This window comes from Camelus ferus, chromosome 32, assembly GCF_009834535.1.
Source record: "Camelus ferus isolate YT-003-E chromosome 32, BCGSAC_Cfer_1.0, whole genome shotgun sequence".
NCBI classification, from domain to species: domain Eukaryota; kingdom Metazoa; phylum Chordata; class Mammalia; order Artiodactyla; family Camelidae; genus Camelus; species Camelus ferus.
This window is the reverse complement of record NC_045727.1, coordinates 5664439-5691030: the sequence shown is the minus strand read 5'-3', so window position 1 is coordinate 5691030 and position 26592 is coordinate 5664439. Positions and strand designations below refer to the sequence as shown.

General features: G+C 51.8%; 1 protein-coding gene across 2 annotated transcripts in view; it reads right to left on the bottom strand.

Moving 5' to 3' along the window:
• Positions 1 to 741: 741 nt before the first annotated feature.
• Positions 742 to 26592, bottom strand: part of GCN1 (GCN1 activator of EIF2AK4) — a 52545-nt gene continuing 26694 nt past the window's right edge. For both annotated transcript variants that reach the window (XM_032471734.1, XM_032471733.1), the window contains exons 28-58: positions 26345 to 26488; positions 24919 to 25046; positions 24576 to 24765; positions 24327 to 24397; positions 23526 to 23691; positions 22974 to 23168; positions 21653 to 21899; positions 21077 to 21198; positions 20613 to 20727; positions 19684 to 19863; positions 17233 to 17453; positions 15935 to 16003; positions 15601 to 15739; positions 15317 to 15513; positions 14976 to 15118; positions 13754 to 13871; positions 13429 to 13644; positions 12249 to 12413; positions 10774 to 10935; positions 10404 to 10496; positions 10083 to 10226; positions 9719 to 9988; positions 9366 to 9479; positions 8713 to 8943; positions 6844 to 7037; positions 6587 to 6701; positions 4632 to 4728; positions 4121 to 4269; positions 3525 to 3632; positions 1969 to 2187; positions 742 to 1429 (exon numbers count right to left, since the gene is read on the bottom strand). In XM_032471734.1, the coding sequence (XP_032327625.1) occupies positions 1304 to 1429; positions 1969 to 2187; positions 3525 to 3632; positions 4121 to 4269; positions 4632 to 4728; positions 6587 to 6701; positions 6844 to 7037; positions 8713 to 8943; positions 9366 to 9479; positions 9719 to 9988; positions 10083 to 10226; positions 10404 to 10496; positions 10774 to 10935; positions 12249 to 12413; positions 13429 to 13644; positions 13754 to 13871; positions 14976 to 15118; positions 15317 to 15513; positions 15601 to 15739; positions 15935 to 16003; positions 17233 to 17453; positions 19684 to 19863; positions 20613 to 20727; positions 21077 to 21198; positions 21653 to 21899; positions 22974 to 23168; positions 23526 to 23691; positions 24327 to 24397; positions 24576 to 24765; positions 24919 to 25046; positions 26345 to 26488 (4848 nt within the window). In that variant the 3' untranslated portion in view covers positions 742 to 1303. The remainder of the gene's footprint in view (positions 1430 to 1968; positions 2188 to 3524; positions 3633 to 4120; positions 4270 to 4631; positions 4729 to 6586; positions 6702 to 6843; positions 7038 to 8712; positions 8944 to 9365; positions 9480 to 9718; positions 9989 to 10082; positions 10227 to 10403; positions 10497 to 10773; positions 10936 to 12248; positions 12414 to 13428; positions 13645 to 13753; positions 13872 to 14975; positions 15119 to 15316; positions 15514 to 15600; positions 15740 to 15934; positions 16004 to 17232; positions 17454 to 19683; positions 19864 to 20612; positions 20728 to 21076; positions 21199 to 21652; positions 21900 to 22973; positions 23169 to 23525; positions 23692 to 24326; positions 24398 to 24575; positions 24766 to 24918; positions 25047 to 26344; positions 26489 to 26592) is intronic.

Genomic DNA, 26592 nt, shown 5'->3' with positions numbered 1-26592 from the left:
AAAGCAGGCTTTCCTAAGGAGTATCTTGGAGGTCACCTTGACTTATTCACCAGAAATGCTGAGTCACAAGGCTACTTTCTACCTCTGCTGCATTAATAAGCAAAGCCTTACTTTTTTTTGTGTGTAGCACTTTAGGCCTTTTACAAAGTGAGTTTGCTACCACATTTAATTTTTCTTCCCTTTACAGCTCTGACCAGTAATTCTGACAGAGGTTTGTTCCACATTGTGACCAAGGAAACAGCCCAGAAAAATTTGCGTCACTGGCCCAGAGGGGCGTGCTCCGTCAGACAGGACGCTTGGATCACGAGCCTTCTAAGAACCAGGAGGAAGGAAGTCATTCATAAAGGAGGCAGATGCTGAACTACAACTTCGGTTTCCTCTGGCAATTCTGATTACAGGAATGTGGTTTGTTCTTACACCACAGAGGGGATGGTTTTCTCTTTAAAACTTGACTGTCAGAAGCTCCCTACCTTTGAGTCAGGACAGAGCAGGGAGGTGGGTAATTTGACCCCCGCATCCTCCACACCAGCTGAGATCACAGGCCTGGCTGCATGCCTCTTGAGACCCGATCTCAGGACAGAGAAGGCTGTAGATATCTATGAGACTTCCGAGGGCAGGAGAGACGCCAGGAATCAGAGTGCTGCCTGTGCTTTCGAAGACAGCTGCAAGCCTTGCCTTGTTCCTGAGGCAGGAAGCTTTGTGTTTAGTGGATGTTTGGAGATTTTTAAAAATCTGCTTATAGCAAGATTAAATCAAAGCCTTTATTAAACATTCCTCCTTCAAACCACCTGCAACTTGCAAACTGCCAGGGTTGCGCAAGTGTCATTGTCACCTGAAGGGTCAGAAAAAGTGGGGCCACGCAATGCTGAAAAGCCACGCCAGACACACACACCGGGCAGACCTCCATGGTTCCGTGCCCCTTCAGGATCTAGGCAAAGGTTGGCAGCACTGGCTCTGGAACCAGAGCTCAAGCACAGGAGACCAGGAACCAGAAGTCTGAGCCTCCCTGTTCCAGACCCAGCCATGCAGAGCGGGAAGAGCAGCCCCTGGCTCCCACCGGGCGAGGCTCCCACCTATGTATGTTCTTCTCTTCTCCAAAGGAAAGGGTGAGAGATGGAGGAGGCAATTTTCAGTTGTGTGTGGGTTTGATTTAAGGCTTTGGCTGTGGTCTGCTGATATATTAAAATACTTTCTGGGAATGCCATCTCCCCATCGGAACAAACGTATTTTCAAAAATGAAAACATTGAACAAAGAGGTGGAGCTGAAATGCTGATGCGGAGCCCAGTGGACAGGCCAGGCTTCTCAGGTCAGGATGGTGTCGTCCACCTGCTCCGTGGAGTCGGCCTGGCTGGCCAGCTTCTTCAAGGACCTCCGGTTGCACTCATTCAGCACCTCCAAGCTGGCCACATCCAGGATCTTGCAAAGAGACTGTGGGGAAGATGGAAATGAGGAGATGAGAGTCAGAAAATATGGCTACAGATTTCTCCAATCAAAGACAAAAATGAATGTTAACGCAGAACTAGAACCACCACTGAGGTGGAGTCCAGCAAAATAAGGGAATCAGATGGATCCAGGGAAAGTAAGACAGCCACTCTTCATGCTTTTCACATCATGAGGGAGAGGGGCTTAGAGCATTCAGTAATTTAAAGGTTGCTCAAAGGCTTGGGGAATGAGTGATAGGGCTCTGGGCCTCAATGGGCAGCCCTGTGGGATCTGTTACAGGTTTGGGTGCTGTGTGAGATTTTATTTAATGAAAAGGGCTCTGCTGCTAAAAGAAGTCTGAACACCTCAGGAACAGAGGAATGTGTTTCCAGGCACCAGACCAGCCCCTGATCACCATCTGCCCATCAACACTCGCATACGGGGTGGCGGAGGAGAATGTGATGGTTAAATCCTGTCGTGCAGAAGGCCTGAAAGACAAATGCCCACAGCACACCCGGGGAGGCACTCCAGTCCCAGGCTCCCACCTGAAACACCTCTTCTCCCTGCCTCATCTTCAGGAGGTTGATGATTGCCTGGTCGCTGTAGGCTCTTACGACGGTGTTCTTATCCTTGGTGTTGTCAAGAAGAGCCTTCAGGATGGGTTTGATGGCCTGGGGGTCCAGGGCAGGCAGCGGGTCCTTGTTTGCCCACCAGATCATCTTCTCAGCCACCAGCCTGATGTCACTGGATGGGTTCTGCAGACACTACGAAGAGGAACACAGGCTTTTAGTCAGGCACATCCAGCGTGTTTCTCAAAGCAGCCCAGACTTCTGCCTTGACTCTCCATCATGGAAACTCACCCCACTGCTCCCCTCTGATGCCTTCCCTCCCATGGGAGGGTAACCGGGCGTGATTTAGACCATCCATTTCTTCCACCTCATCTCACACTGCTTTCCCCTTTGCTCACCACTCTCAGCCCCTCATAGGCTTTCAACTTCCTCCAACACAATACTCCCCTTCCTGCCTCAGGTCTGTGCCCTGGCAGGTCCCAAGGCCTGAGACGTGCCTGCCCCAGATCCTTACTTGGTCAGTTCCTGCTCATCCTTCAGGGCTCAGCTCAAATGTTAGCCTTCAGAGGTTCCCTGACAGCCCCATCTAAATTAGGGCCCTCCCTTGGGCTTTCTGTGTGCCTCCAGCTCCAGAGATGCTCTCTGCCCTGTTCACTGCTACACCTTCAGGATCTAGCCCAGCTGGGCGCACAGTGGGTCCTCAGTAATAAATGCTGGTAACAGTGGCATGCAGGGTGATGCACACAGGCTCGATCTGATCGGGGCCCTGTAAACTCTCGGCAGGTTCTAAGTGTCTGCAGGGCCAGGGCAGTCAGCCTTGGGAACCTCACCACTCAAAGTGAGGTCTGCACACCAGCAGCACTGAAATCGCCCGGGAGCTGGTTACAAAGGAAGAGTCTCAGGCTTTGCCTCATCTCTTAAAATGCAGATTCTGGTTCTGACTTGTGTGCACATCAACATTTGAAAAGCACACTTTATTACACAGGATTCCAGGTTTCCTAATTAGGCCTTGCAGCCCCCATAAGAGCCACACTAGTAAGTGCCACGTCAGCTAAAGGGAGGCAGGGAAGAGAAGATTTACTGAGATTTGAACCCAGGTCTGTCCCAGATGTTACAAAATTGGGGTGCCTAGTGGGAGAGTATAGCTCAAGTGGTAGAGCATGCTTAGCATGCATGAGGTCCTGGGTTCAATCTCCAGTACCTCCTTTTAAAAAAATAAAAATAAATAAATAAACCTAATTACCACCTCCCACCAAAAAAAAAAAAAAAAAAAAAAGAAAATGGGGGTGCCTAGAAAGAATGCCTAAGATAGAGGTTCTTAACTAGATTGGGGGTCCCAAGTCTATTTGAGATTCTGACAAAAAGTTGGGCACTCTTCCAGAGAAAAACTCCCACAGAACTATTCTGCATTCCAGCCCCAAGGGCTCAGAGACCCCGCAGGCCATCCATGGAGAGCTCCTAGAACACAGAGGGCACACTGTCCATGTTCTTTGGTCACAGGCCCTTCTCACAAGCCAGGCTGCCCCGCTCACCTTAACGAACAGGCTGGAGAGTTTGGCTGGCAGCTGACCTCCTCCTGTCTCGATGTGATGCTTCATCAGGAAACCCATGCCCCGGACCCCACTCACGGCGACAGGGATCTGTGGAGAGAGAGTGAGCTAGATGGAGTGGCCTCTGGCTCCTTCCTCAGAGCAGCCAGGCCAGGTGTCATCCTCTCCCCCAGGGATCTCCGGGACCCTGGCTCTTCACCACCAGCGCCCGCCTCGCCCCTCACCCATTCACATCCAAGACCCCTCGACAGCTCTCACGTGGAATGTGGAGGGCCTGCCCTGGCTGTGAGGCAAATGAACAAAGCCTGAGTCACTGGTTTCCAGGAACAGGGATCAGAGACTTTCTGATTTAGGAGGGGACCTCTAGATGCTCCAGCCCGAACTCCTCATTGTTTACATCATGAAACTGGGGCCCAGGGAGATCAAGTACTGGTCCAAGGGCACGGTAAGTTTCTGGCAAAGGTAAAATTCGAACCCAGGCCTCTGACCACTCCGTCTGGGGTTCCCCCCTGTGCTGTGTCTGCAAGGCTGAGACTAGAGGATAGGGGGTGCCAATCTGGCTGCCCCAAAAGCCTTACCCTGTCTGCCATGGCATTGCTGAGGATCACGTCCTGAACTTCACTGCTGTATTTGCCTGCACAGAGTCTGCTGGGAGCCACGTTCACAGCCACGGAGAGAGCCAGGCTCCGCCCGTGCCGAACCATCCAGTCAACGCCGGACACGTCCGCTGGGTGGAAAGACACAACTGGGGTCAACCTGCACCTCACAGCACAGCCCACCACCCACAAAGCCCGCCTCCCCCAGCTCAGATTCGTTTGCTGACTCGAGGCCTGGCGGAAACCCGAGTCCACACTGCACACAGACCTCCCTGCCCGCAGTGGACTGAGTAGTGGTCTCTCACTAACTGCTTCTGATCGTGGCTATGTTCTTGAAGCAGAGACACTTGGGGCACAGGGCATCTAGAAAGTCTATTTTGTTTTAACAGCTGGATTCCCAAGGAGAGGGGAGTCCAGCTGCCAGAAGACCCTCTGAGGGGAAGGGGAGACAGAAAGGTCCCGAAAGGGAACCCCCTGGGCACAAGAGGCCTACCCAGCAAGCACTGCTGAAGAACAGCGCTGAGCTCCTCTTCTGTCAGGAAGGCACACAGTTCCCCCAGGCAGCCGGCTGAGGAGATGCGAGTGTTGTCCTGATGAGCAGAAAAGGCAGTGGAAGGGGGTGTGAGCCACACACCGGCTCTGCGGGAACCAGGGCAGGAAGAAGGTGGACCCTAAATCCAGTCCTCCCTCCAGGCACTCAGTGCCCACCGCCGGAGTGGGACTGCCACTCACTGTAGCTGCCACTCGGTGTGGAGTTAAAAATTACACACCCAGCACTTAACTTAATTATAGAAAACTCCAGTGTGTGTGCATATGGTAATCATCATCATAATAGCAATAATAACCGTATTTACATAGCACCTTTTTTCTTACAAGTCTGAATGCTTCACATTTATTATCTCAGTTACTATCAACAGCCCTGTGAGGCACAGAGGGGTGCGGCGGGGAGGGGGGCTCCCGCCCACAGTCTCCGGGAAGTCGGCTAGAGAACCACTCAGAGCTCCTTCCCACCAGGGACCTCTCATGTGTCCGCTTGTGTCCAGAGACTCCCTGCTCTCTCTCTACTCTGTCTGTGTCCTGAGGCCACCGACACTATGTGGGTTTGTCCTAGGAAGTCAAACTGAACCTCTGATCAACTCAAGGCAATAGGTAAAGGCTAAGTATTTTCTGTCCAAACTGAAGCCACACATACAAGCAGCTCCTTGCTGCTCTCCCTGCCAGCTAAATGGGACACCGTGCAGCAGACCTTAGGTCACATGCTACAGTATTAAGAGAGTGCTGACTTGACTTGCCTCCCCCAAAACAAACCAAACGACCAAACAGGACCTCAAAGGCCCGTGGGGAGGCTAATACCAGGCTGGCATCCTGAAGTGCCATCCTCCATCCAGCAGAAGTTCTGCAGGAGAGGAGGGAGAGAGGTCAGCCAGTAGTTTGGGCCTCTGAGCTCCAAGCCCAGGTGCCAAGCAAGGGTAAAGTTGGCTTTCTCTGACGTGACACCCACTCTCTAACAGGATCTATTTTAAGCTCCATTGTGGTGAAATGCAAATTGGCTTAAATACTAACTTTTGCTTGAACTGTGCATGGTCCTATAAAAACCCTGACAGCCTGAGACCAAAAGAAGTTAGAGTCTCCCATGTGTGTCCCCAGAGAAGGGCGGGGCTTCAGTCGGAGAGCCGTGATGACCAGCTCCATGTGGACAGACAAGGTGTAACACCACGTGAACCCAAAGGCCTCTCTCCAGAGACTAGCCTCACAGATGTAAATCTGGCCACACAACAGAGGGCTGTCTGTCAAAGCAGAAAGAGAAAATTCTTATCCAGAGACTCAACCCCTGCTGGACCCATCACAGTGCTGGGCAGCCAATGGGTACTTCACAAATGTTCCAGACCCGGTCAGGAAGGGCTACACTAAAGGCAGTGGGACAGAACCAGGAGCCACAGGGCTCAGGATCTAGTTGTGACTCTGCCACTTGCTAAGGTGTGGCCCTAGGAGAGTCTCACCCTCTGAAACCGGGCTAAGCCCTCCCACCTGGACAGACACCAGGCACTGCTGCCTGAGGGCTGTGACCATGCTTTTATCCACCTCTTGGATAGGCTGTTCAGCTCAGCAAATGTTTCCTGAACCCATAAACAAATCTCTTCATTTTACAACCAGGGAACTGAGAGGCAGAGAGGGAAAGTGACTTGTAGCAAATCAACGAAAGACCTGAGACTTTAAAAACCTTACTTTCCTCATCTATAAAATCATCGCTTACATCTGTCATGTCATTGACGTGAGCACCATGTGCCTCGTCTCCTCACTACCAGGTGTGTGGTGAATGCCAGGGTGGTGTGAACCCCGGGAGCGATCATCACTACAAGTTTTTCTAACATGAAGCAGAGATGCCAACAAGGAAAGAGAAGGGAAACCAGCCGGGCCCAGCAGCCCTGCGTCCACCTGGCGCCGCACCTCGTCATGTCCCAGCATGTTCAGCAGGAGAGAGACGATGTTTTTCCGGATGACCACGTCCACTTTGGCCCCTGCTCCCTGAATCACAAACCTCAGGGCCTGCAGCATGGTGTCCCTACAGAACCAAGGCACCCAACTTAAAACCCGCTCTCCTTCCCCACTGCTCCCACCGCACAGGCACGCCCGGGGCTGTTCAGCAGCCGCCCAGCCCCTCCTGGACCCCTCCTGGCCACAGCTCTCCCCTGCCGGCACCTCACCTGACACCCGGGTCCTCCACGACACGGATTCCGTTCAGCAGCTCTGTGAAGAGAGGATCCACCTTGACATGGATGGAAATGAGCTTCCCCAGCGCATCGGCGGCCTTCAGGCGCACGCCCCGGTTAGAGTCCTGCAGGGCTTTGGTGAAAGTGGTCTGCAGCTGGGGCAGGAAGGGCTTCAGGGCAATCCCAACCTGTGTGAGAAACCCACGCCCAGAGGGCCAGCTGTGAAGGAGCCCAAGGCCACGTGCACCGCAGGCACGGCAACAAACCATCACACACCCCCGTGAGCTGCCCGGGCTCCCACACACAGGCCAGACGTCCTGCAAGAGAGGGGAGCCCAGCACAGCCACCTCCCATGTTCAGTGTCCTTAGCTGCACTATGGGGGGGAGGAGGAGGAGGAAGGTGGGGGGGATGATGACCATCCCCCCACCAAAGGGAGCCGTTGACTGGGCTTGGCTTAGTAGAGCCTTGTCCACACAGACAAGTAACTTGAAACCCCATCTCCAAATACATTAAAGAGCGGGTCAGCAGACCTGTGGAGGAACATTCTAATGCCAAGACAGGGAAACAGACTATGTGCGTCAGGACAGGTACCATCTACTGAGCATTTGACCTTTAGCCTTCAGAACAATCCTATGAAACAAATGGCCTCCAAAGGTCATCCTGGTAACACATGCGCACCCCTCACTAACAATCCAGGCTAATCTCTGCCCTCTATGGAAAAGCAGGCACACTTGTGACAAAATACAGATGGGTCGAGGACGAAACATTTACATAATTGCTAAATGGGAAAATCAAAGTAGCTGTTTGGAGGTTCAATATCAATAAAGGTCTGGAGACACTGGTGTCGGGGGGCTTGCAGGCTGTTGGGAGGCACACCATGCAGTGAAGCTGGTAAACCTGCAGTGGGAACCACCTGCCCGTGGGTGACATCTGACTCACAGCCTGAGGGACCAATTCCACGAGGAAAGGGCTCCATTTGTGTGTAGAATTTTTTAAAAAATCACAGGAAAAAACAGCACAGTATGTAAGAATGATACTTAAAAAAAAAAAAAAAAAAAAGACTCAAGTTTCTACAAGAATGAGGCTGAGGCTCACAACCCCATTTTTTAGCTGGAATGTTCCCACGTCTTCCTCCCAAAAGAAAAAAGCTACAAATCTTACGCTTGCTTTTGCTTCCAAACCTCAAGTTAAGAATTTTTTTTTTTAACAACAACAAATCTCGGCTGTTTATCCTTTTTTAAAATCTAGAAGGCTTAATTATTGCCCTGTACCATAAAACCCCAAAAATGGTTAACATGTAGGATCTTTGCTTCTGACACTTTGGGCAAAAACTGAAGTTACCGTAGCTGCTCTCACACTTCCTTTCCATTCTCTCCTCGGGATCTTTTCATCTCCCTTTTTGAGGTGGTCATAAAGAAAAGAAATGTATTTGAAATAAGGTTTTAATTGCATTTACGTGGCCCTGGATTCTGCCCATTGAACCACTTCTAAATAATAGCAATTACCATGTACTGAGTGCTTAGGATGTGTCAGGCATCACGCCTGGGTTGTCTCACCTGAGCCCCACGTCACACCCGCCGAGAAGAAGGCAGCCTTAGTACTGTCAAATCATAGGTGAGGAAACAGAGGCTGCAGGACTTTCCCAAGGTCATACCAACCATACAGCTACCAAGTGCTGGACCTGGAACTGACCATGTGTAGTGTGAATCTGGACTCCAAGGTCTTAGCTCCCTCTTCTCTGCTGATTCCCCATCACAAGCTGTCACTCTGCTGCCACACAACACCACGTGCCAGTCTCGGGCACACAGATCTGTTCCCTAAGGTCCAAATGGACCGAGAGAGTGAACTCGCCAGTTGCTCACCTTGGCCAGCAAGAGGCTGAGAGTCTCAAGCAGAGCCGCCTTCACGTTCCAGCTGAACCGGTCCCCCAGGATGCGAATCAGAGGGCCAGTGATGTTGACCACGGAGGGCCTCAGGGCGTCAGCTGAGGTCAGGCGGATCACCAAGCCTAAAGCTTTGGCTGCCTCTTCTTTCTGTTCTGGGCTGCCAGTCAGGACACCTTCCCGCAACACTGGAAGGATGGAGGTCACCCCCTGACAAGACAACCACACCTGAGAGTCAAATCTCAAAGGTTCAGGCCCAGGTGACTCCCACCCAGAGAAGGTGCTTGTCAGTCCTCCTCTCCTCAAGTCTGTGAGATGGACTCAGGCTGCCAGAGCTGCAGCCCGAGAGGGTGCCGGCCAGGGAACAGCCCTGACAGTGATGAGACGAGCAGTCCCAACGGGCCCACCACACAGAGGCAGATGCGCTGCTGTCACCTACTCTGCCTGAGGTGGCCTCCACTGCTTACCAGAGGCAGTGACCCCGCCCCCACTGGGCCACAACGGGGAAGAAACTTGCTGTCTGTGAAGGTGCAGAACAGCCAGACGAATCTGCAACTGCTCCCGCTGCTCCCCTACAGACCTGGGACCCAGGGGAGGTGGAGGTGGCTGCACCCCATGAGGCCCTGGCTCACCTTCTTTGGGAGGCAGAACCCTGGCACGTGCTCGCCTTTGCTCTCATTCCCTATGAGCCGGATTTCTTTGTGCAGTTCCTCAATTAGGGCCAGCTGGTTGCCAGCATCCAGTTTCTGTGGGAAGCCAGGAAAAAGAAGAGAGCATGGCAGAGTTCTAAGTACTGCCCTCTCAAGGCTGCTTCAAAGTCATATAGCAGGATGGAGGTGTGGGTGAGAGGAGAGACAAGACTGACTGTGGATCAGCTGAAGCTGAAGCTGAAGTTGGGGGACAGGTACCTGGAGGGTTAAGAGTCTGGTCGTATAAGCATCTGGAAATGTCTATAATCAGAAGCTGGCTGTGGCAGTCCCCTCACCTTGGTGATGGCATTCAGGGCATCCCAGCTCTCCTCCAGAACCACAGGGCTGGAGTCGTTGAAGAGGCGGATCAGGCCCGAGACCAGGCTTCGCAGGTGGCTGGTGTAGTCCGCCTTCGAGCGGGAACAGTAGATGTTGAGGATGATGGCTGCAGCCTGCCTCATGCCCACCTCAGGGCTGCGGGTGGCTTCCAACAGGTCCTCGATGATGATCCGGTGCCCCGTGTCATCCTCTACTGAGAGGATCACAGCCTGACAGTTGGCCATCTCCTAAAATCATAGGGGATAGCTGGGCTGAGCATGGCTCCTCTGGGTCGGAACTGGACGGTGCTAGAGAGCCAATGGGAGCAACAGTGACACTCACCAGCTGCTCGTCCGGAGTCCCCAGCTTCTCCTTCAGGGCCAACATGACTGCTGGGAGGATCACACCAAGATGACGGGTCAGGGCGTCGCCTGCCACAGATGAAAGGAAAGCCAGCACCCGGGTATTGACAGGTGGGGTCGTCAGCTGCAGAACGATGAACATCAATAGTGGGTGCTGCCCCATGCTGGGAAACCCCACCCCACTGCAAGAGTCACTGCTCCCCCAGCACCTGAGTTCAGAGCTGATCTTCACACAGGCACGGGCACAGTGATGCCGTCGTGGCCTCTGGGCCAGAGGGCGTCGCCACACGATGGGACGTACCTTGGGCACGAGGTAGGGCAGCACCACACGGCTCTTGATGGCCATCACTTGCTTCAGACCGTCCAAGGCAAATTCTGACACCTCCTCGTCATCCTGCAGACGGGCATTGGGGACAGCACTCAGGAGCTGGCTCCCGTCCCCACCTCTGCTGTCTGGACCACCCGCGCCAACTTCCTTCTCCACTTTCCTCCCTCCCTCTGCACCCACACGGACTGACTGTCGAAGGAGAAGCACAGAGCCAAATCCATCCTGTGCACCCACTCCCTCTGGAGCCCACACTGCGGCTGTACTGGCAGAATAAGCCCCCTGCGCTTTCCCTCTGCAGAGACGGTAAAAGCCAAACTGGTAGGTGTGAGGCAGAGCCACTCACCAGCTGCTTCAGTAAAAACGGGAGAATGTCCTCCAGGGCCTGGTGGCCGATGGTGGAGTGCAGCTGCTCAAAGGTCTTGGCCGCCGCCTCTCTGACCTCCTCCAGTGGGTCACACAAAGCCTTCCTCGCCGTGGGCACGAGGGACTCGGAGAAATACAGCACCTGCAACAGCACACGTGCACGCACGGTAGCCAACACGGCAGAGGCAGGGAGGGAGCGGAAATCAGCAGAGTGGTGGAGGGGAGCGGGCGGTAAGGCCCTCTGGCCCAGCCAGGCCACCGCTGCTCCCTGGGCTCGACTGCTGCTATAACTTAGCTGGTTTCTGTGAAAATGTGCAAGTGCAAAAATGGGGAGCAGATGTGTGATCAACGCCCGAGGAACCTTCAACCAGACTTAATAACAGACAGCCTGGGTTTTTCAGGTGAGTCCTCCAGATACTCTAATCTCCTACAGGAGCTCCAAACTCCTTCTCAGAGTGAGGCCCCGCCTGACGTGGCCTCCAGTCCCCAGACTCTTCCTTTCACTTATCCTCTTGGGAAACTCCAAGTCCTTCTTCAACTCTCAGCTCAAATACTTGCTCTCCTATGAAGTCTTTGGGTCTAAAGTGGGGCCAATGACAGCTCCATTCCCTCTGTAACCAATTCCAAAGCAAAGCTCGCTATGAATCTAAGGACAGGTTATCCGGTGCCCTCGCCACTGGGAACTATTCAATGAATCAAGCTCTATTTGGCGACAGAATTTATATTGTTTGACAAATGAAAACAGAAAACCCCAAGTGTAACACAAATACTGATACAGACAGGTGGAGACGGATCCTGTCAATCAGACGAGGACGTCCAGGCTCAGCAACTGGCTCTGTGCTCGCATCTCTGACTCAGCAGCTCCTTCGCTGCTTTGGTGATTTCATTCCAATCGACAGCCCTATGCACACACTCAGCTCGCTCCCCAGGACTGCTCTGAGGATCCATTACCTCAGAAAGTACAGTCAGCAAAAAGGTTGCTACTACGGAAACAGTATCATCGCTGGAGACAATGTGTTTCCACCCACTGGGTATTTACCTTCCTCGACTCCACTCCTTCTAAGAATGAGCCTCGCCCCCTCCTGCTCCCTGCCACCCTCCACAACTCACACACTCATGCCTCCTTTCTCCGCTCAGCACACCACACCTGTTAACTGAACTGATATGCAGACACAAAAGGATTAATCTGGAGCAACCTCAGGAGGGGGAAAGAAAGACCACCTCCCATCTCCAAAGGCCACTCCAGGCCTCTAAATCACTTAGGTATTAGCCTGCAAAAAACTGATGGGAAAAGCTGAGAAGGAGACTCCAGTGCACTGTGGCCCCACCAGCGTCTTCTGGAGTGAGGTTCAAGTCCGCATGGAGGTTCAAGTCTCTAGTAGGGCAGCTTCTGTAAACTTTCCCTCACCCTCTGCGGCAGGTGCGGGGCCTGCGAAGCCCTCAGAAGATACTCACGGCGTCCCGGCTGGTGGATTTCATGATCTCGCTCAGCCCGATGCACACGCCCTGCCTCTCGTCACTCTTCTGAGACCTCAGGCCTTCCTCAAGGATGGGGATGATCTCAGGAAGGATTTTCTCCCCTAACTTCCGGACGAGATCTCCTAGTGTCCTGGCTGCGATCTGTCAGCAGAGTGCAAGTCAGGACATCAACTCCCTGCAAACTACAGGGCACCCAGTAGACAACTCCAGAACGAGGGCCTTGGAACCTACTAGACTTTATCAGAGCCGGACTTAACTTCCTCGTATGCCCTTACCCTTGAAGAGCCTCCAGGGTGCTTGCAAAACACCACAAAATAAAATTATCTCTTTGCATCACACACGCCTACACAACCTAAAGCAAGAGCCGGCACCTTATATATCAACAAGAAAGTCATCAAATGCTGCCCAGTCAAGGGCCAGTTCCCCTGGGTTGAAAACTGTGGCCTAGAAGTCACTTAACATTGTGCTCTTGTGCAGGGAAGGGGAAATGAATTTGAAACAAACGCTTTAAGGAAAAAACCCATCTTTTCTGAGGCCTCATGCAAAACCTTTTTCAAAGCCAAATATGCAATCTGCTTGCCAGGGATGGGGGTTGGGAATGGGCTAAAGGGGACTGGCCGGAGTGATCATCGGCCAAGGCTGGGCCCCTCCTCCAGCTGCACAGGCCTTTGCTCAGCCCCTGCTGTCAGCCCTGTTCCCGCCCACCTCACGGCTTGTGCACATCCTGTCCTGGTATCTAAAGCACTCATCTTCAGCGCTCACTCATCTTTCATCTGTCATTTCTTCTAAGAAGCCTCCCCTGGTCCCCCAGCTGGGTCAAATGCCCTGTCATAAGCATTTGCAATGTAATGTAGCACTTGCCATGGCTGCATCTTCCGCCTGTTGGTGTGATTATTTGATTAATATCCACTTCCTCTACCAGACAGCTTCATAAAGCTGTCTTTCTTCTCCACTATCTTCCCTGGTCTTAGGCCCCAGCTTCGCACACAGTAAATACTTAGTAAATATTTGCTGAATGACTAAGTAAATAAATAAATGTTCCCCTATTAGATACGGGACCCCAGGCGCTCTCTCAGTCTCTGCAGACCCGGCTTCCTAGCCTCTAAAAAGGAGGCATCAAGGGCTGCTGGCCAGAAGCAAGGCCCGGGAAACTTACCGTTCTCTTATCTGCACACGTGCTGGCCAGGAAGCCCAGCAGGAGCCCAAAGAGGGTGGGCAGGATCTCACGCAAAGTGCGAGGGGTATTGGAGACCACAATCTTCCAGACGTGCAGGGATGCTTGCCGCACCACCAGCTGGGTGTCAGAGCGACCCATGTACAGCCCTGCCAACACCCGGTTCCGCCGATCCACCCCCAGGGCAGTGATGATCGCCTGCAGCAGCAGAAAGAAGTGGAGAACATGGGTGAAGCCCCAACAGCGTGCACGCCAGGGCATCTCCCTACCATCAGCAGAGGAAGGAAAACCAACTCAAGGTACGAACCTTGTTGGACTGGGCAGTTCCAAAGTTATCATCTTCAGAGGCAGTTTCTGTGGTCATCTTCCCAGTGACTCCTGAGATGTGGAACAGGAGATCCCCAAGGAGCTGAACAGAGCTGAACCTGAGAGGGATGCCAAGAACAGAGTCGCACAGCCACAGGGGGAAGTCTCAGGGCACAACCAGCACCAGACAGAAGAGACTGGAAGGAAATATGCCCAAAATACTCATGGTGGCTCTCTTAGAATAGGGGAGGTTATAGACAATACTCACTTCTTCACAGTCTCCCACACACTTTCTTCCCAAGTTTTCTATTAATGAACATATATTACAGAATAACAGAAAAGAATACACATTTTTTAAAAGCAGGTATGAAAATTTCTGTAATAATAAGTTATTGAAAAGACAGAAACAGAGCAGAGAGGGAAGTACTAACAGGAAACCAGGAATGCACATCATCAGAACTAGAGACCTAAGGAGGGGCCTGGAAGGACAAACTTTGGTTCTCTTCAAATTAAATTAGGTTTATTGTTCTTAACGATTATAAAATTAATAGCCATACTCAAACAGAGAATTTAAAAAGTACAAAAGAATATAAAGAGTGTCAACAATCACCCAGACTCCCACCAGCCAGGCAACCACTCTGACGCTCCAGCAAGACCCCTGGACACGTTACCCTCTACACAGAGACACGCCTCCCACACATGACGTGCAAAGCAGGCCTGCACCACGTGCACCGGGACAGATGGCCACACCATCTGTCAGCAACAGGTTGAGGGGCTTTTCTGGGTCAGCTGACATAGTCCTTGTACCATTCTTTGTAATGGCTGAATCAAAGTTTATGGTGTGGATGTGCTATGACTTTTAAACCAACTTCCAGTTTATCAAATGCTAAACACTGCAACAAACATCCTTTTATATACACCTTTAAGCACTTGACTAAATATGTCCATGGAATCAATTCCTATAAGTAGAGAATTTCCAGATTAAAAAGTATTCACATTTAAAATATGTATGCAAACTGAAGGACTTAACAGAACTTTTTAGATGACAACTCAGAATTAAGACCTTGCTACAGGAAACTGGAGAGTCACAAAATGGTTAAAAGTGAGGGTCTGGAAAAGCTGAAAGAATTCTTGGCAACATTCTGCTTTTCATTTCTCAATTAATTCCCCAAACACAACGCTGAGGCCACGAGTGTTCTCACCCTTTCCGCCCAAGTTCTCACCTTATTCTCCAAAGGTCGTCAAAGAGGCCTTGCTCCAGCTGGGGCAGCAGCAGGGCGATGGCCGTCTCGGCATACATGGAGATGACCCGCTGGCCCGCACGCAGGGCGGTATCACGCACAAACTCGTTCTCATCAGCAAGAGCCTGTGTGCACAGAGGGTGGGTCAGCCAGGCCTGCCTCCCACTATGTACCCAGACCCAAGAGGAAATGGGACTCCCTGAAGAGTGGGATGAGGACTCTTGCCACCCAGCCCCAATTGGCAGGGAGCCCCAGCTCTCCGAGAGAGCACGTGTCCTGCCCTCCTCAGTAATGCTACCCCCAGCGTGGTCACTGGTGCCTACTTTGAGGATACAGGGGATGATGGGTCCCACATAAGGAGTGAACTTGTCCCCGAAGGTGATAGGCAGGTAGTTGAACATCATGATATAGCCATCTCGGACGTGGGGAGCAATGTCCACTTTGCTGGCTGTAGCCACGATTTCTGGCATCAGCTTCTCCAACTTCTCCACCCCTAAGCCAGCCATGACCTCGGCCAACCCTGCAACAAAGAGACAGAATGAATCCATTAGATCTGAGGGCCCCCAGGTGGCATTCTGGTCTTGTCCCTAAGCCCGCCCTGCCTCACCCTGGGCAGCGCCTGAGCGATCCACGGAGCTCTGCTCATAGGTCAGTGTCTCCATCAGCCATGGTAGCAAGTCCTCAAAGCACGACTCCCCCATGCCTTTCACCATGGCCCCGAGAGCCTTTGCAGACACTGTCCGTACCTGTCACATAACCGAGAGCAGGGATGGTGAGATGTGGCTCGAAACTAGGCGACGTACAAAAGCAGGGAGGGTTCCCTAGGGTCTTCTTCCCTTTACCAGACAGACGCAAACGCAGCTCATAGGGAATCTCAGAAATCAACTGTCAGAGACTGGGCTAAAATAATGAGCTCCTGCCCCCTCTCCTCCCAGACTCACCTCAGGTACAGGGTCCAAAAGAGAGGCTTTCAGGCCAGGCGTCACACTGGGCAGGTAAGGAGCCAAGTCCTGCAGCAACAGAAGAGGAGACTCAGTGGAGGCCAGCCTTCTCCAGACTTGTTTCTCTGTAGACCCTGACCGCGCCCCTATGCTGACCAGGGGGGCTGTGCTCCCAGGAGGGGAAGGGCGGCTGGCAAAGAACACCCCCACCCCAAGACCAGTTCCTTGAAGGCTTCATGTGATTGCACAGGGAAACCTACAAGGGATCCCAGGCCCATCCTCAAGAGGTCGAGAGAACTTCCAGCTGCAAATCAACGTTCTTCCCCTCCAAGGACCAAGACTTGCCCAGCCTCTGGAATCTAGGAAATCCTTTCTAGCACTTTCCTTTCAGAATTGCAATATCATCTTTCCCTTTTTTCACCTTATAAGGTTTATGTCTCTTGATACAGCATTCAGCTTTCAGAAACAGTTTTAAATATAGAAAAAGCCTTATGTTCACTGCAGCATCATTTAAAATAGCAAAAAACCTTGGACACTATATGACCGACAATAGAATTATATAAGGTATGATATATAAACCTGTTTGAATATTTATCATATAACCATTAAAAACTCAGTTTTATGAATAACTTGTTATAACTTGGAAATACATTTCTCCACCTCAGAGAAATATGTTTAGGAATAACTTAAGTGGAATTTTTTTTAAAAAAGCAGTTAACAGTAATTGTTTTAGCATTTAGAGGGCTATGGATAAAATTTTTTGGTTTCCATTTTTCAATTTCCCAAATTTTCTTGGACACAACGTTCCCACTCTACCTCTTGTGTCCATGGCTTCAGCAAGCAAAGCAGAGCTGTGGCAGTGAGCTCACACACACTAACTAGCCCCCGAGAGCAAGTGAACAAAGTAAATCTCCCAAACGAGGTTAATTTCCTCCGAGAGGCTTACAGAAGCAAATGCTTGTGACAAGAAAACACTGCAAATAGCCAAAGCAAGCAGCTGCTTTCCCAACACTCCTGAAAGGTCAAAGGCGAGGCTGGACCCTCCTTCCATCTCAATCTATAAAACTGGGATGGGCTTCACCTGTGGGCTGAGCTAATAAGGACCTGGATGACTATGCTCTGAGAGATGCCCAAAGAGCCGAGATTTCTGTCCTCCACCCCCAGATGGTCTATTTCAACCCCCAAATATAACCAGGGACCAAAAGCCCACAGCCCTCCCATGTCTACTGTCCGCAGGGACTCTGCCCTAAACCACCATCCACTGGTGTGTCCTGCATTAGCCCCAGATAGGCTGATACCTTCTGGTCTGTCAGGGAGTACATGTTGCCAATGATCTGGGCTGCCATCTTCCGCGTGTCCGTGGAACGGTCCTGGAAGGCTCTCTGGACGATGGGCATGATGAGGGCCAAGGATGGTGCATCAATGAAGTGGACAAACTTGGTGTCCAGCAAGGTCTGCAAGCACTTCTGGGTCTTCCTAGAGGGGTCCGTCAGGGCATCCAACAGGACTGGGGCAATGGCTGCATGTCCAAATAAGAGAGGCTGCTTTATGCAAGTCTAGGGCATGGCAAAGCTGCCAGATCCCCAGAACTAGACGGGGGTCAGAAGAGAACGGAGTCTGAGGCCCCCCCTCCCTGGAGCCCCACAAGTCATCAGCTGGGGAAGCCAGCCTGTCTGCAAAGAGCAATTCTATTCTAGTTCCCCAGGAGGAAGTAGTGTGGAGACAGCAGCTGTCACCCCTTTGCACCACAGAGCTGTGGTCTGGCAGGGCACCTATGGGCTAGCTTCTGGGCACTGAGCTGCAGCCAGTGCTGGGCCTCCATGGGAGAGCTACTGGGGAACCACGGGCCTTATTCTGGCAGCAGCAACCCAAAGTGGTTTTGTGAAAACACTGTTTGGAGACACCAAAGCCCCCTGAACCAGTGGTGGGGGTGAATCACACGATGCTCAGAGCAGCTAAGCCCAGATACAACGAGCTCTCAGAATTCAGCACCATCAGCCTAGTGGAAGAAATTCCAAGAGGAATACCTGGCGTATCTTTTCCATAAGCCTAGGGAATTCAACCACTATAAAGATGCATGCTTGTCAAGAATCTTCAAAAACTAACAACCCAATTACAAGATGGGCAAAGGATTTGAATAGACAGTTCTCCAAAGAAGATATGCAAACGGCACAAGAAAAGACGTTCAGCATCATTAGCCATCAGGGAAATGCAAATCAAAACCACAATGAGGTACCACTTAACACCCACGAGGATGGCTGTAACCAAAAAGCCAGACAGTAACAGTGTTGGCAACTCGAACTCTCATACGTTGCTCCTGGGAATGTCCGAGGGTACAGCCACCTTGGGAAACAGTCTAGCAGTTCCTCAAAAAGGTAAAAAGTTACCATATGACCCAGCAATTGAATTCCTCGGTATCTAACCAAGAGAACTGAAAATATGTCTACAAAACAAAACAAAACCTTGTACACAAATGTTCGTAGAAACACTATCCCTAATAGCCAAAAAGTGGAAACCACAAAATGTCCATCGATTGATGAATGGGTGAACAAAATGTGGTCTAGTCATACAATGGAATACATTATCGGGCCATAAAAGGAAAGAAGCACTAACACATGCCACAACGTGGATGGACCTTGAGAAGATGACGCTAAATGCAAGAGACGTACTGTATGATGTCATTTACATGAAGTGTCCAGAACAGGCAAACTCAGAGGCAGAAAGCAGATTAGTGGGTTGTGAGGGGCTAGAGGCAGGAGGGGAAATGAGGAGTGAATGCTAATGGATGTGGGCTTCCTTTCTGGGATGATGAAAATGCTCTAACACCAGACAGTGGTGATGCTCGCTTAATTTTGTGAATATGCTAAAAACCACTAAGTTGTACATTTTTAAAAAGTGAACTTTACATTATGAAAATTGTATCTCAATTAAAGAAAGAAAGAAGGAAAAAAAAGGCCCAGGCTGGATTCCCAAAATAAAGGGATTCATTTGATAGAGATGAGACTGTCCCAGGCCTTAGAAATCCCCAGAGCTATTGGACATTGTAAACAACGACAAAATCCAAATCTACCTATTCATCCCTTAAAAAACAAAAACAGGGGGAGGGTGTAGCTCAAGTAGTAGACTGCATGCTTAACATGCACAAGGTCCTGGGTTCAATCCCCAGTACCTCCTCTAAAACAAACACAAACTTAAAAAATAAAAAACCCACCATTTTCTAAATGAAAACACGTCTGGCAATACTCAGGCTGAGACGCGCTGAATGGGCACTGATATTGTAAGGTCCTGGTCTCGGTAGCTGGCTAGGGTTTGTTTCTAGAAATCAATCTTCCCCTAATCACTCAAAAAAAGAACTGTACTGAAGAGTAAGTTCCCGAGCCTTCCCTCTATCACAGGCTCTAGAATGAGGCAGAATGGAAAGCTCCCCAACACCTAACACTTTGGATGACACTGACATGGTCCCCCCGAGCTTGTCATTTAACTCTGCTGACCTCAAGACTCTCACAGTCAAGCTGCTCCTGGGCCAAGGACTCAGTTTCCCTACCCATGCACATAGTGACTGCTCCAGACCACTTCCAAATTACTTTCCACCTACTATTGGAGGAAAAGAGCTTCCTGGAATTTAGAGCTTATTTCAGTGTGAACCTATCTGTCCTCAGAGAGCGTGTGCTGAGTGGGTGCATGTTCCTGCAGTGTCCAGGGACGGGAGGAGGAGCCGGGGCTGGTGCCCTCATGGGAGAGGATCCTACCCAGGATCTCTGGGTTCCTGATGACGGAGCCGATCTGCCTGAGCGCCTGCTGTCCGGCCTTCTGCACTTTGACGTGGGAGTCGGTGAGCACCTCCGTGAGCTTGGGCACGATGTTGGGCAGGCAGGACGACAGCTGCTTGGGAGCACAGTACGCCATTGCCCCAAGCAACTCCACCGACCCTGTAGACGGCAGACACACACCCAGCATGAAATCACGAACACAGGCTGGCAAGTTGCCTGGGCTGGCTGCCCAAGCAAGGGACGAGCGGCCTGCTCCTCCGCCAGCCATGCTCACGCAGTCCTGGGAGGACGGCAGAGGGCCCAGCTCCAGCAGAGTAAGCAAAATGCTCCTGGGGCCCCGCTGAGCCGAGGAGCCTGGGCGAAAGGCTGGGTGGTGTGGGACAGACAGGCCAGACCCGGCTTAGTGCTGGCGGTGCTCCAAGGCCAATTCACTGAGTTTCTCGGGCCTCAGTCTACTTATCCACCTATGAAACTGATTAAGATTTGTGATTTCCCAAGACATAGGATGAAGACTGAAAGACTGAGGGGGATGCCAAGAGGGAGGGCCTCGACCTTGATCCTCTCCAAACCAGAGCAATTCTGCTTTGCATATTAGGACTGCAGATAAGATTACATTTTATAAAGGGGGTTAAATGGTGGAAAAGGCTTTAAAATCACAGACCTAGCCACAAACTAGCTTTAAAGCTCTGGGATTTCCTGACTTAGGTCTGTGGCTCCTGTCAGAGGCCTGTTCTTTGCATGAAAGCACACAGACTACGGAAGGAGTAAGAGGCCTAATGAGAGTCTTGGCCTTACCCCTGGGCGGGGGAACACACACACAGAACAAGAGCTGTGGCCACCTGGATCCCTGTGAGTGCAGTTTCCAGAACAGGAAGTTGAGACAGACACACAGAAGAGAGCGGGCTTACCAGCTTTGGTCCTCCAGGACTCCTCCTCCAGGGCAGCCAGTAAGGAGGGGAGCACCAGCTTCACCCCATGAGCACTCAGGTTGCTCATCACAGCCTTGGCACAGTCATCTGCAGCCTCAAGGGAGGAGAAAAGACGTTCAGGGGCCTCCTGAGCCAAGAAAGGGCTGATGCTAGACCGAGTGTTCCCCTGGCGACCAACATCTGTCAGGGGTCTACAGTTTCGGACCCTGTGCCCGGTATCCACAGACAGCTGAGTGGGAGGGACACGGTTTCTCATCTCACTGGGTTTCAGTACTTCACTAGGAGCCAGGGGAGTCCATCCCAGTAACTAGTGCTCAGGGTGCAGGCAGAAGGGGTTCCAGCAGCAGGGGCCTCACGCCATCTCAGAGACTCCCTGCCAAGCCTCACACTCCGCAGCCCGGCCCCGGCTGCTGGCCACTCCCATGTGCAGCCTCAGGACTTACCTCACGCACGTACTGATTGCCGTCCCCGAAGCACAGCAGCAGATGTGGCAGCACGTGAACCACGTACGGCTCAAAGAGCTTCCCCAGCATGGTGCAGAGCATCTCGAAGGCAAAGAGCGCTCCTGGGGGAGAAGGCGGGACAGCTGGGAACGGGATTGTCCTCTGGGGACAGCCACAGGACAACCACCCTGCCACCTCCTCACCCTCTGGAAACACTCAGGGCAGCCGTGGGACTAAAGGGGCCGCCCCATGAGAAACCTCCACCCTCTGCCTCCTCTGAGCAGGGACATGGCTGAGCAGAAAGGAGGGGAGAACAGGGAGCGTCTGTCACTTCTTGGCACTAACAGCCAGAAAGAAAGGCAAAGTCACTCTTGGCTGAGGGCACTGCTGAGTTAGGTAGAAGGAAGCCCAGGCCACAGCAGCAAGGACCAGGCAGAACGGGTCACAGACAGCCACACCCTGCAGCACACACAAACGCCAGCCTTCAGCAGGGAGGAAAAGCCAGATTCCTCCACCTGGCAGCTGTGGGGACCCACCCCCAACACTGGGGGGCGCACCAAGCTTGGAGACACTCACCCTCCCGCCGGCGGAAGTTCTTCTTGTCCTGGATGGCATCAGTTAGCGCAGCCATCATTTCCTGCTGCTTCAGCGAGAGGATGCCCAGGCCCTTCACCAGGCCTGCCAGCCCATAAGCGGCCCCTTTGCGCTCAGCATACTTGTCCGACTCCAGCAGCTGCTGCATCAGCTTCTGGATCATCCCTCCTGCATCCTCCTTGATGGCGGGGACGAGGGGCGGCAAGCAGCTGGCCACGGATTCCTGGACCTGTGGAGGGGGGAGCGCTGCATCAGTGCCGCAGCTTAACCGCAGCGGGTCTCCGGCGGCCAGCACAGTCCTCCATGGCACCTCACCCCTAGATGTCCCCACGTCCCATCTCAGCCTCTAGCTGTCAGACAACCCCGGGCATCAGAGAGGAAATGGTGGTACAAGCCAGTGGCTGATGCATGCTCCACCAGGGTGCATGCTGCATCTGTTAGCCAGGAGCCCATCAGCCATTAGGGGGCTACTTCTGGTCTGAAGGGAGAATCTAGGCCTGGGCAGATGGAGGGAAACTCCAGGAAGATTAAACCCACTCACAGAGAAAGATCCAGAGAAGTGCACTACTGTGCCTCCTTAAAAAGAGCCCATAACTCTGTTTTCAAATTTGTCAGAGTCACAGGGAACTGGGGCTGGCCTTACAGGACTGGGCCCAAATCCAATGGTTCCAAAAGACTCTGTCAATCATCATCCAGCCACAGCTCATAAAGCCCCAACGGAGCAGCAAGGCAGCGACCAGCCATGGGCCTGGGCAGGACCCTTCTACATGGGGACATCTAGGTCGGCTTATCTGACCACAAGTCTGTAAACCTATGTTTTTCAACTGTGCCTCTAAGGAGTACACTCTGAGTGGTCTAAAACACAAGTCACAGAAAATAAATGTAATTGTGTTTTGCAGAAAAAGAGGAAAAAAAGTCCTTTGCACTGTGGCTTGGAGGCTGCATTAAAAGGCCCCTGAAAAATGTAACACAAAGAGAGAATCAAGAAAAGCCTAACATGGCAAGAATGCTTTTTCTTGTTTTGTTCTGTTTTGAATTTTTTATCTTTGTATCCCCAGAGTCGAGCTTACACACACACAAAAATGACCATTTAGTGAGTAAGTAGAAAAATGAAAATATCTTAAGAGATCTACCATTACAAAGTAACCCCTGCTGCAGTGGTGTCCCTGTCTGTAAACCAGGCTGTCCTCAAGGAGGGGAAGACTCCTAGCAGAGAACCGGGACTTCTGAGCCCCGATACCCACCTCTGTCCCTAGCATCCCACTGCCTCCATGGTTGGAGCCCCAGGCCACGGGGCAGGTACCTGCTGGGAGGGCGTGGAGAGAGCAGCGATGAGCTTGGCAACAATGGGCTTCACTTTGGGGTCACTCTTGTCCAGGTGCTTGGCTAGAGAGCCCATCAGGACAACCACACTCTGCCGCACGGCGTCGTAGCTGGCATCGTTGGGCGCGTTCTTCAGGAACTCCTCAAACACTGGCAGCAGTGAGTTGACGTTCTCCTGGAAAGCCAAGTGCACCCGGAGCCTCCTGTCAACCCTACAGGCTGTGCCTGAGGATGACGGTCTCTGCTCGAGGACCAAGCCCAAGTCTGGCTCTGGGAGAGGCATCCTGACAAGCCAGCCAGCAGTGCCAGCAGGATTCCCAGTTTTCTGGCAGGACTGCAGCAGACTTACAAGAATTTAACACCCTTTTGGGGTCTTTATGGCTCAAAAGAAATAGAAATGGAATTTTCCATGGGGGCCAGTGCCTTGGCAGGATTTCTGGCACTCAGCCCCCTCTGTGTTACCACTGCTCAGCCCCACCTCCTGCCCTGGCCCAGCCTTCCCCCACCTCCCCGGCCAGCTGAAATCTTTCACCTTTCCGTGCGTGTTGAGCGTTGCGAGGGCTGCATCTAACATGCACTTCCGGACATCTGGGTTTCGGTCGTTGAGGGCATCAGGGACGAGAAACTGAAAGAGTGGCTTCACCTGAGAGCTGTCCAAACACTGCGAGAGCTTGTTCAGGGCCAAAGCCAAGCCACACCTGGGAAAGAAGGGGGAATGTGTCAGGGGGGCGAGGGCGGGGCAGGGTCCTCCCCTGGTGGTGGCATCTACCCCAGTACGTCACGAGGAGAGTGAGCCTGCCAACAGCACACATGGCTCGGAAGAGGGGGAGAGCACAGCATGGAGCCTGCTGCCTAGTGCTTACCCAACAGTCTGCCCGCTGGTCTGGAACAGCCCACTTATAAAATGGAGAGCTCACCTTCTAAGGGTGACCTTGGACAGGGGACCAGCTCTGCCTCTGTTTCCCCATGTGTGCGTGCAATGCCTAACCCTCTATCTCCAGGACAGGTTGCAGGAGGAGAGAAAGGTAAAGGAATCAGATGTGAAGGCAGATGTGAAGTGCACATATTCCACAAAGGCTAAATGTGCTTATTCCTTCAGCTATAGCAGTAAGGAGGTCCCCACCTCCAAGGAAACAGAGGCCCAAAGGTAAGGAGAAACGTGCCCGTCAAAGAGCTAGCCAGAAGGAGCCAGAACTTGAACCCTTAGAGGGAGGTCCTGCCTGTTCCCTCTGCTGTTCCGTTATCCCATGCTGCCTCCTCACAGCACTCCGCCCAGCCAACCTGCTGCATCTCAGAAAGTGCTGAGCGAACAAGACTGCAATCACTGTTTTACCTGGCTTCCCACTGATCTGGAGGAGACTCTGAGATAACTCGTCCCAAAGCATCCAGCACTGGGGGCGGCCGCTGCAACAGACAGGTTGATCAATGCACTGCAGCGCTGTCTCCAGGCAAGCCAGTGACCCAGGTGAGGCGAGAGATGAGGCACAAGCCACCCTGAGCCACAGTGATCTCCAAGACTCCTAAACAGAGTCCAGCCCACCCTCACAAGCCCAGACCGCGTCAGGGTGCGCAGGCTACTCACGTAGAGCTTCTCCTGGTAAATCTCCATGAGCCTGCCCATAACCTCCGCCGCCTGCCACTGGTAACGCGCCACGGCTTGGGAGAGGGCCTCGGCCCCGGCCTGCCTCACAGCTGCCTCATGGTAGATGACATCGTCGATGAGCAAGGAGCAGAGGTCTGGCTGCAGATCTAGGCCCATCGTCGACCAGAGCCTACAGCAGACCAAAGGCGAGGCTGCTCACACAAGGATCTGCAGCACCAGGCCCACCAAACGCAACCATCCAGCCCTTTTTCCCTCGGTAGGCTGAGCAGACGGGTCCAGTTATTTCATGAGGGGAGACAGGATCCGTCCTCTCAGCTCTCACCTCTCAGCCAGCTTCCGGATTTCCTCCTCCTTGTCAAACTTGACTACCCAGAGCCTCTGCAGAAGGTTCAGGCCATTCTTCTCATCAGTATCAGGCGCTGGCAACACCATGTGGAGCTCCATCAGCCCCTGAGAGGCGTAGCATCGCACGTGTGAGGCGTGACCTTTCGGAAGAGCCTCCAACCTGCCCCCACCCCGGCCTCGCTCTAGGGCTGTACGTCCAAGATGCAGCCACCAGCCGCACGTGGATCTTCACAGTTAAATGAATTAAAATGAACTCTTAACTTCTTCAGCTGCACAAGCCACAACTCAAGTGCTCAACAGCCACAGGCTGGCCGGTAGCTACAGAGCTGGACAGCACAGATATAAAATATTTCCAACCCTGCAGGAAGTTCCACTAGACAGTGCTGGTGAGGGGGTGCCACAAGCCAGTTCAACTCATTACCTGCTCTGTCTCTTCAAAGAGCTTTTCTTTTGTGAAATGATGGCATGTAGTGGTTTATTAACGTAAAATTTAAAACTTTAACTCTAACCATGCAAGACAGACAAAAGCCTCAAAAAAAGACATTCCCTTTAAGAAAAATTTGCCACATTGCCATTGTTTTTTCACATTTTACCAAGGACCAGTGAGAACTGTGTCCTAGGTTGATAGCAGCAGGCTGCAGAATGGCATTTGGGAATCAATATCTCATACTCCAAGGGGACCCTTTGGTTTTAAGCCCAAAAGCACAAAGAAAAGCCAAGTATAAGGTAGTGGGCTGAAGAAATGAACCAAACCTGTGAGTTACATCTGTCTATAAAAATACCAAGTTCAAATCACTTATATGTGGAATCTAAAAATAAAAGGACACAAATGAACTACTTATTATTTATAACTGAGATGACTTCTTGAATGATTTCTTGAATATATGTAGCACATGTGACTGTCCTTTATGAGTGAATTACTGCATTCTGCTGAGTCTTATTTTGTGGTTGGCTTTATTCCTTTGATAACTACGGAAATTTAAAAAGCTAAAGCTCTAAACTGTTCTTAGAAACAACGAACAGTATATATATGTAAACTAAAAAATTATGTGCAATATATTGTATATATGTATTTTCAAGCAATATACTATATATATGCAAATTGTAACAATAACAAATAAAACTGAAAAATGAAAAAAAAATTTTTTTCAAAATCAAAGCCACGTTCCATTTTAGAAATCAGGCGAAGTCTTCTGAGGTAAAGGAAAAAATAGACAGTGATACATCACAATGACTGCTTACTTTATCTAGAATGACCCCAACCCACACCCTGTGACCTCTTCTCTTTGACTACAGGACACATTGGTGCAAATATGCAGCATCTCGTATCAGGGTGCAGCCGAAACACCAGCACTGAGGGACAAGGGATGCTGAGGGAGCCCCGCAAGGGAGTGGGCACACACCCGGAGCGCGGTGTCCCGCACACTGGCACATGGGGACAGCAAGGCACAGAGCAGCACGTCCACCTCCTCCTGCTCTGCGAAGGCACAGCCATCCTCACCACTGCTGCTGGCACACAGGGTGGTTAGGGTGTCTGAAGCCAGAACCTGAGAAAGACATCAAGACACTGGGCTCAGTTTTCAGCAAATTACTTACCACTATGGGGCCAGGGAGGGGGCCAGGTGATGGGCTGAGGGGACAGGGACAAATC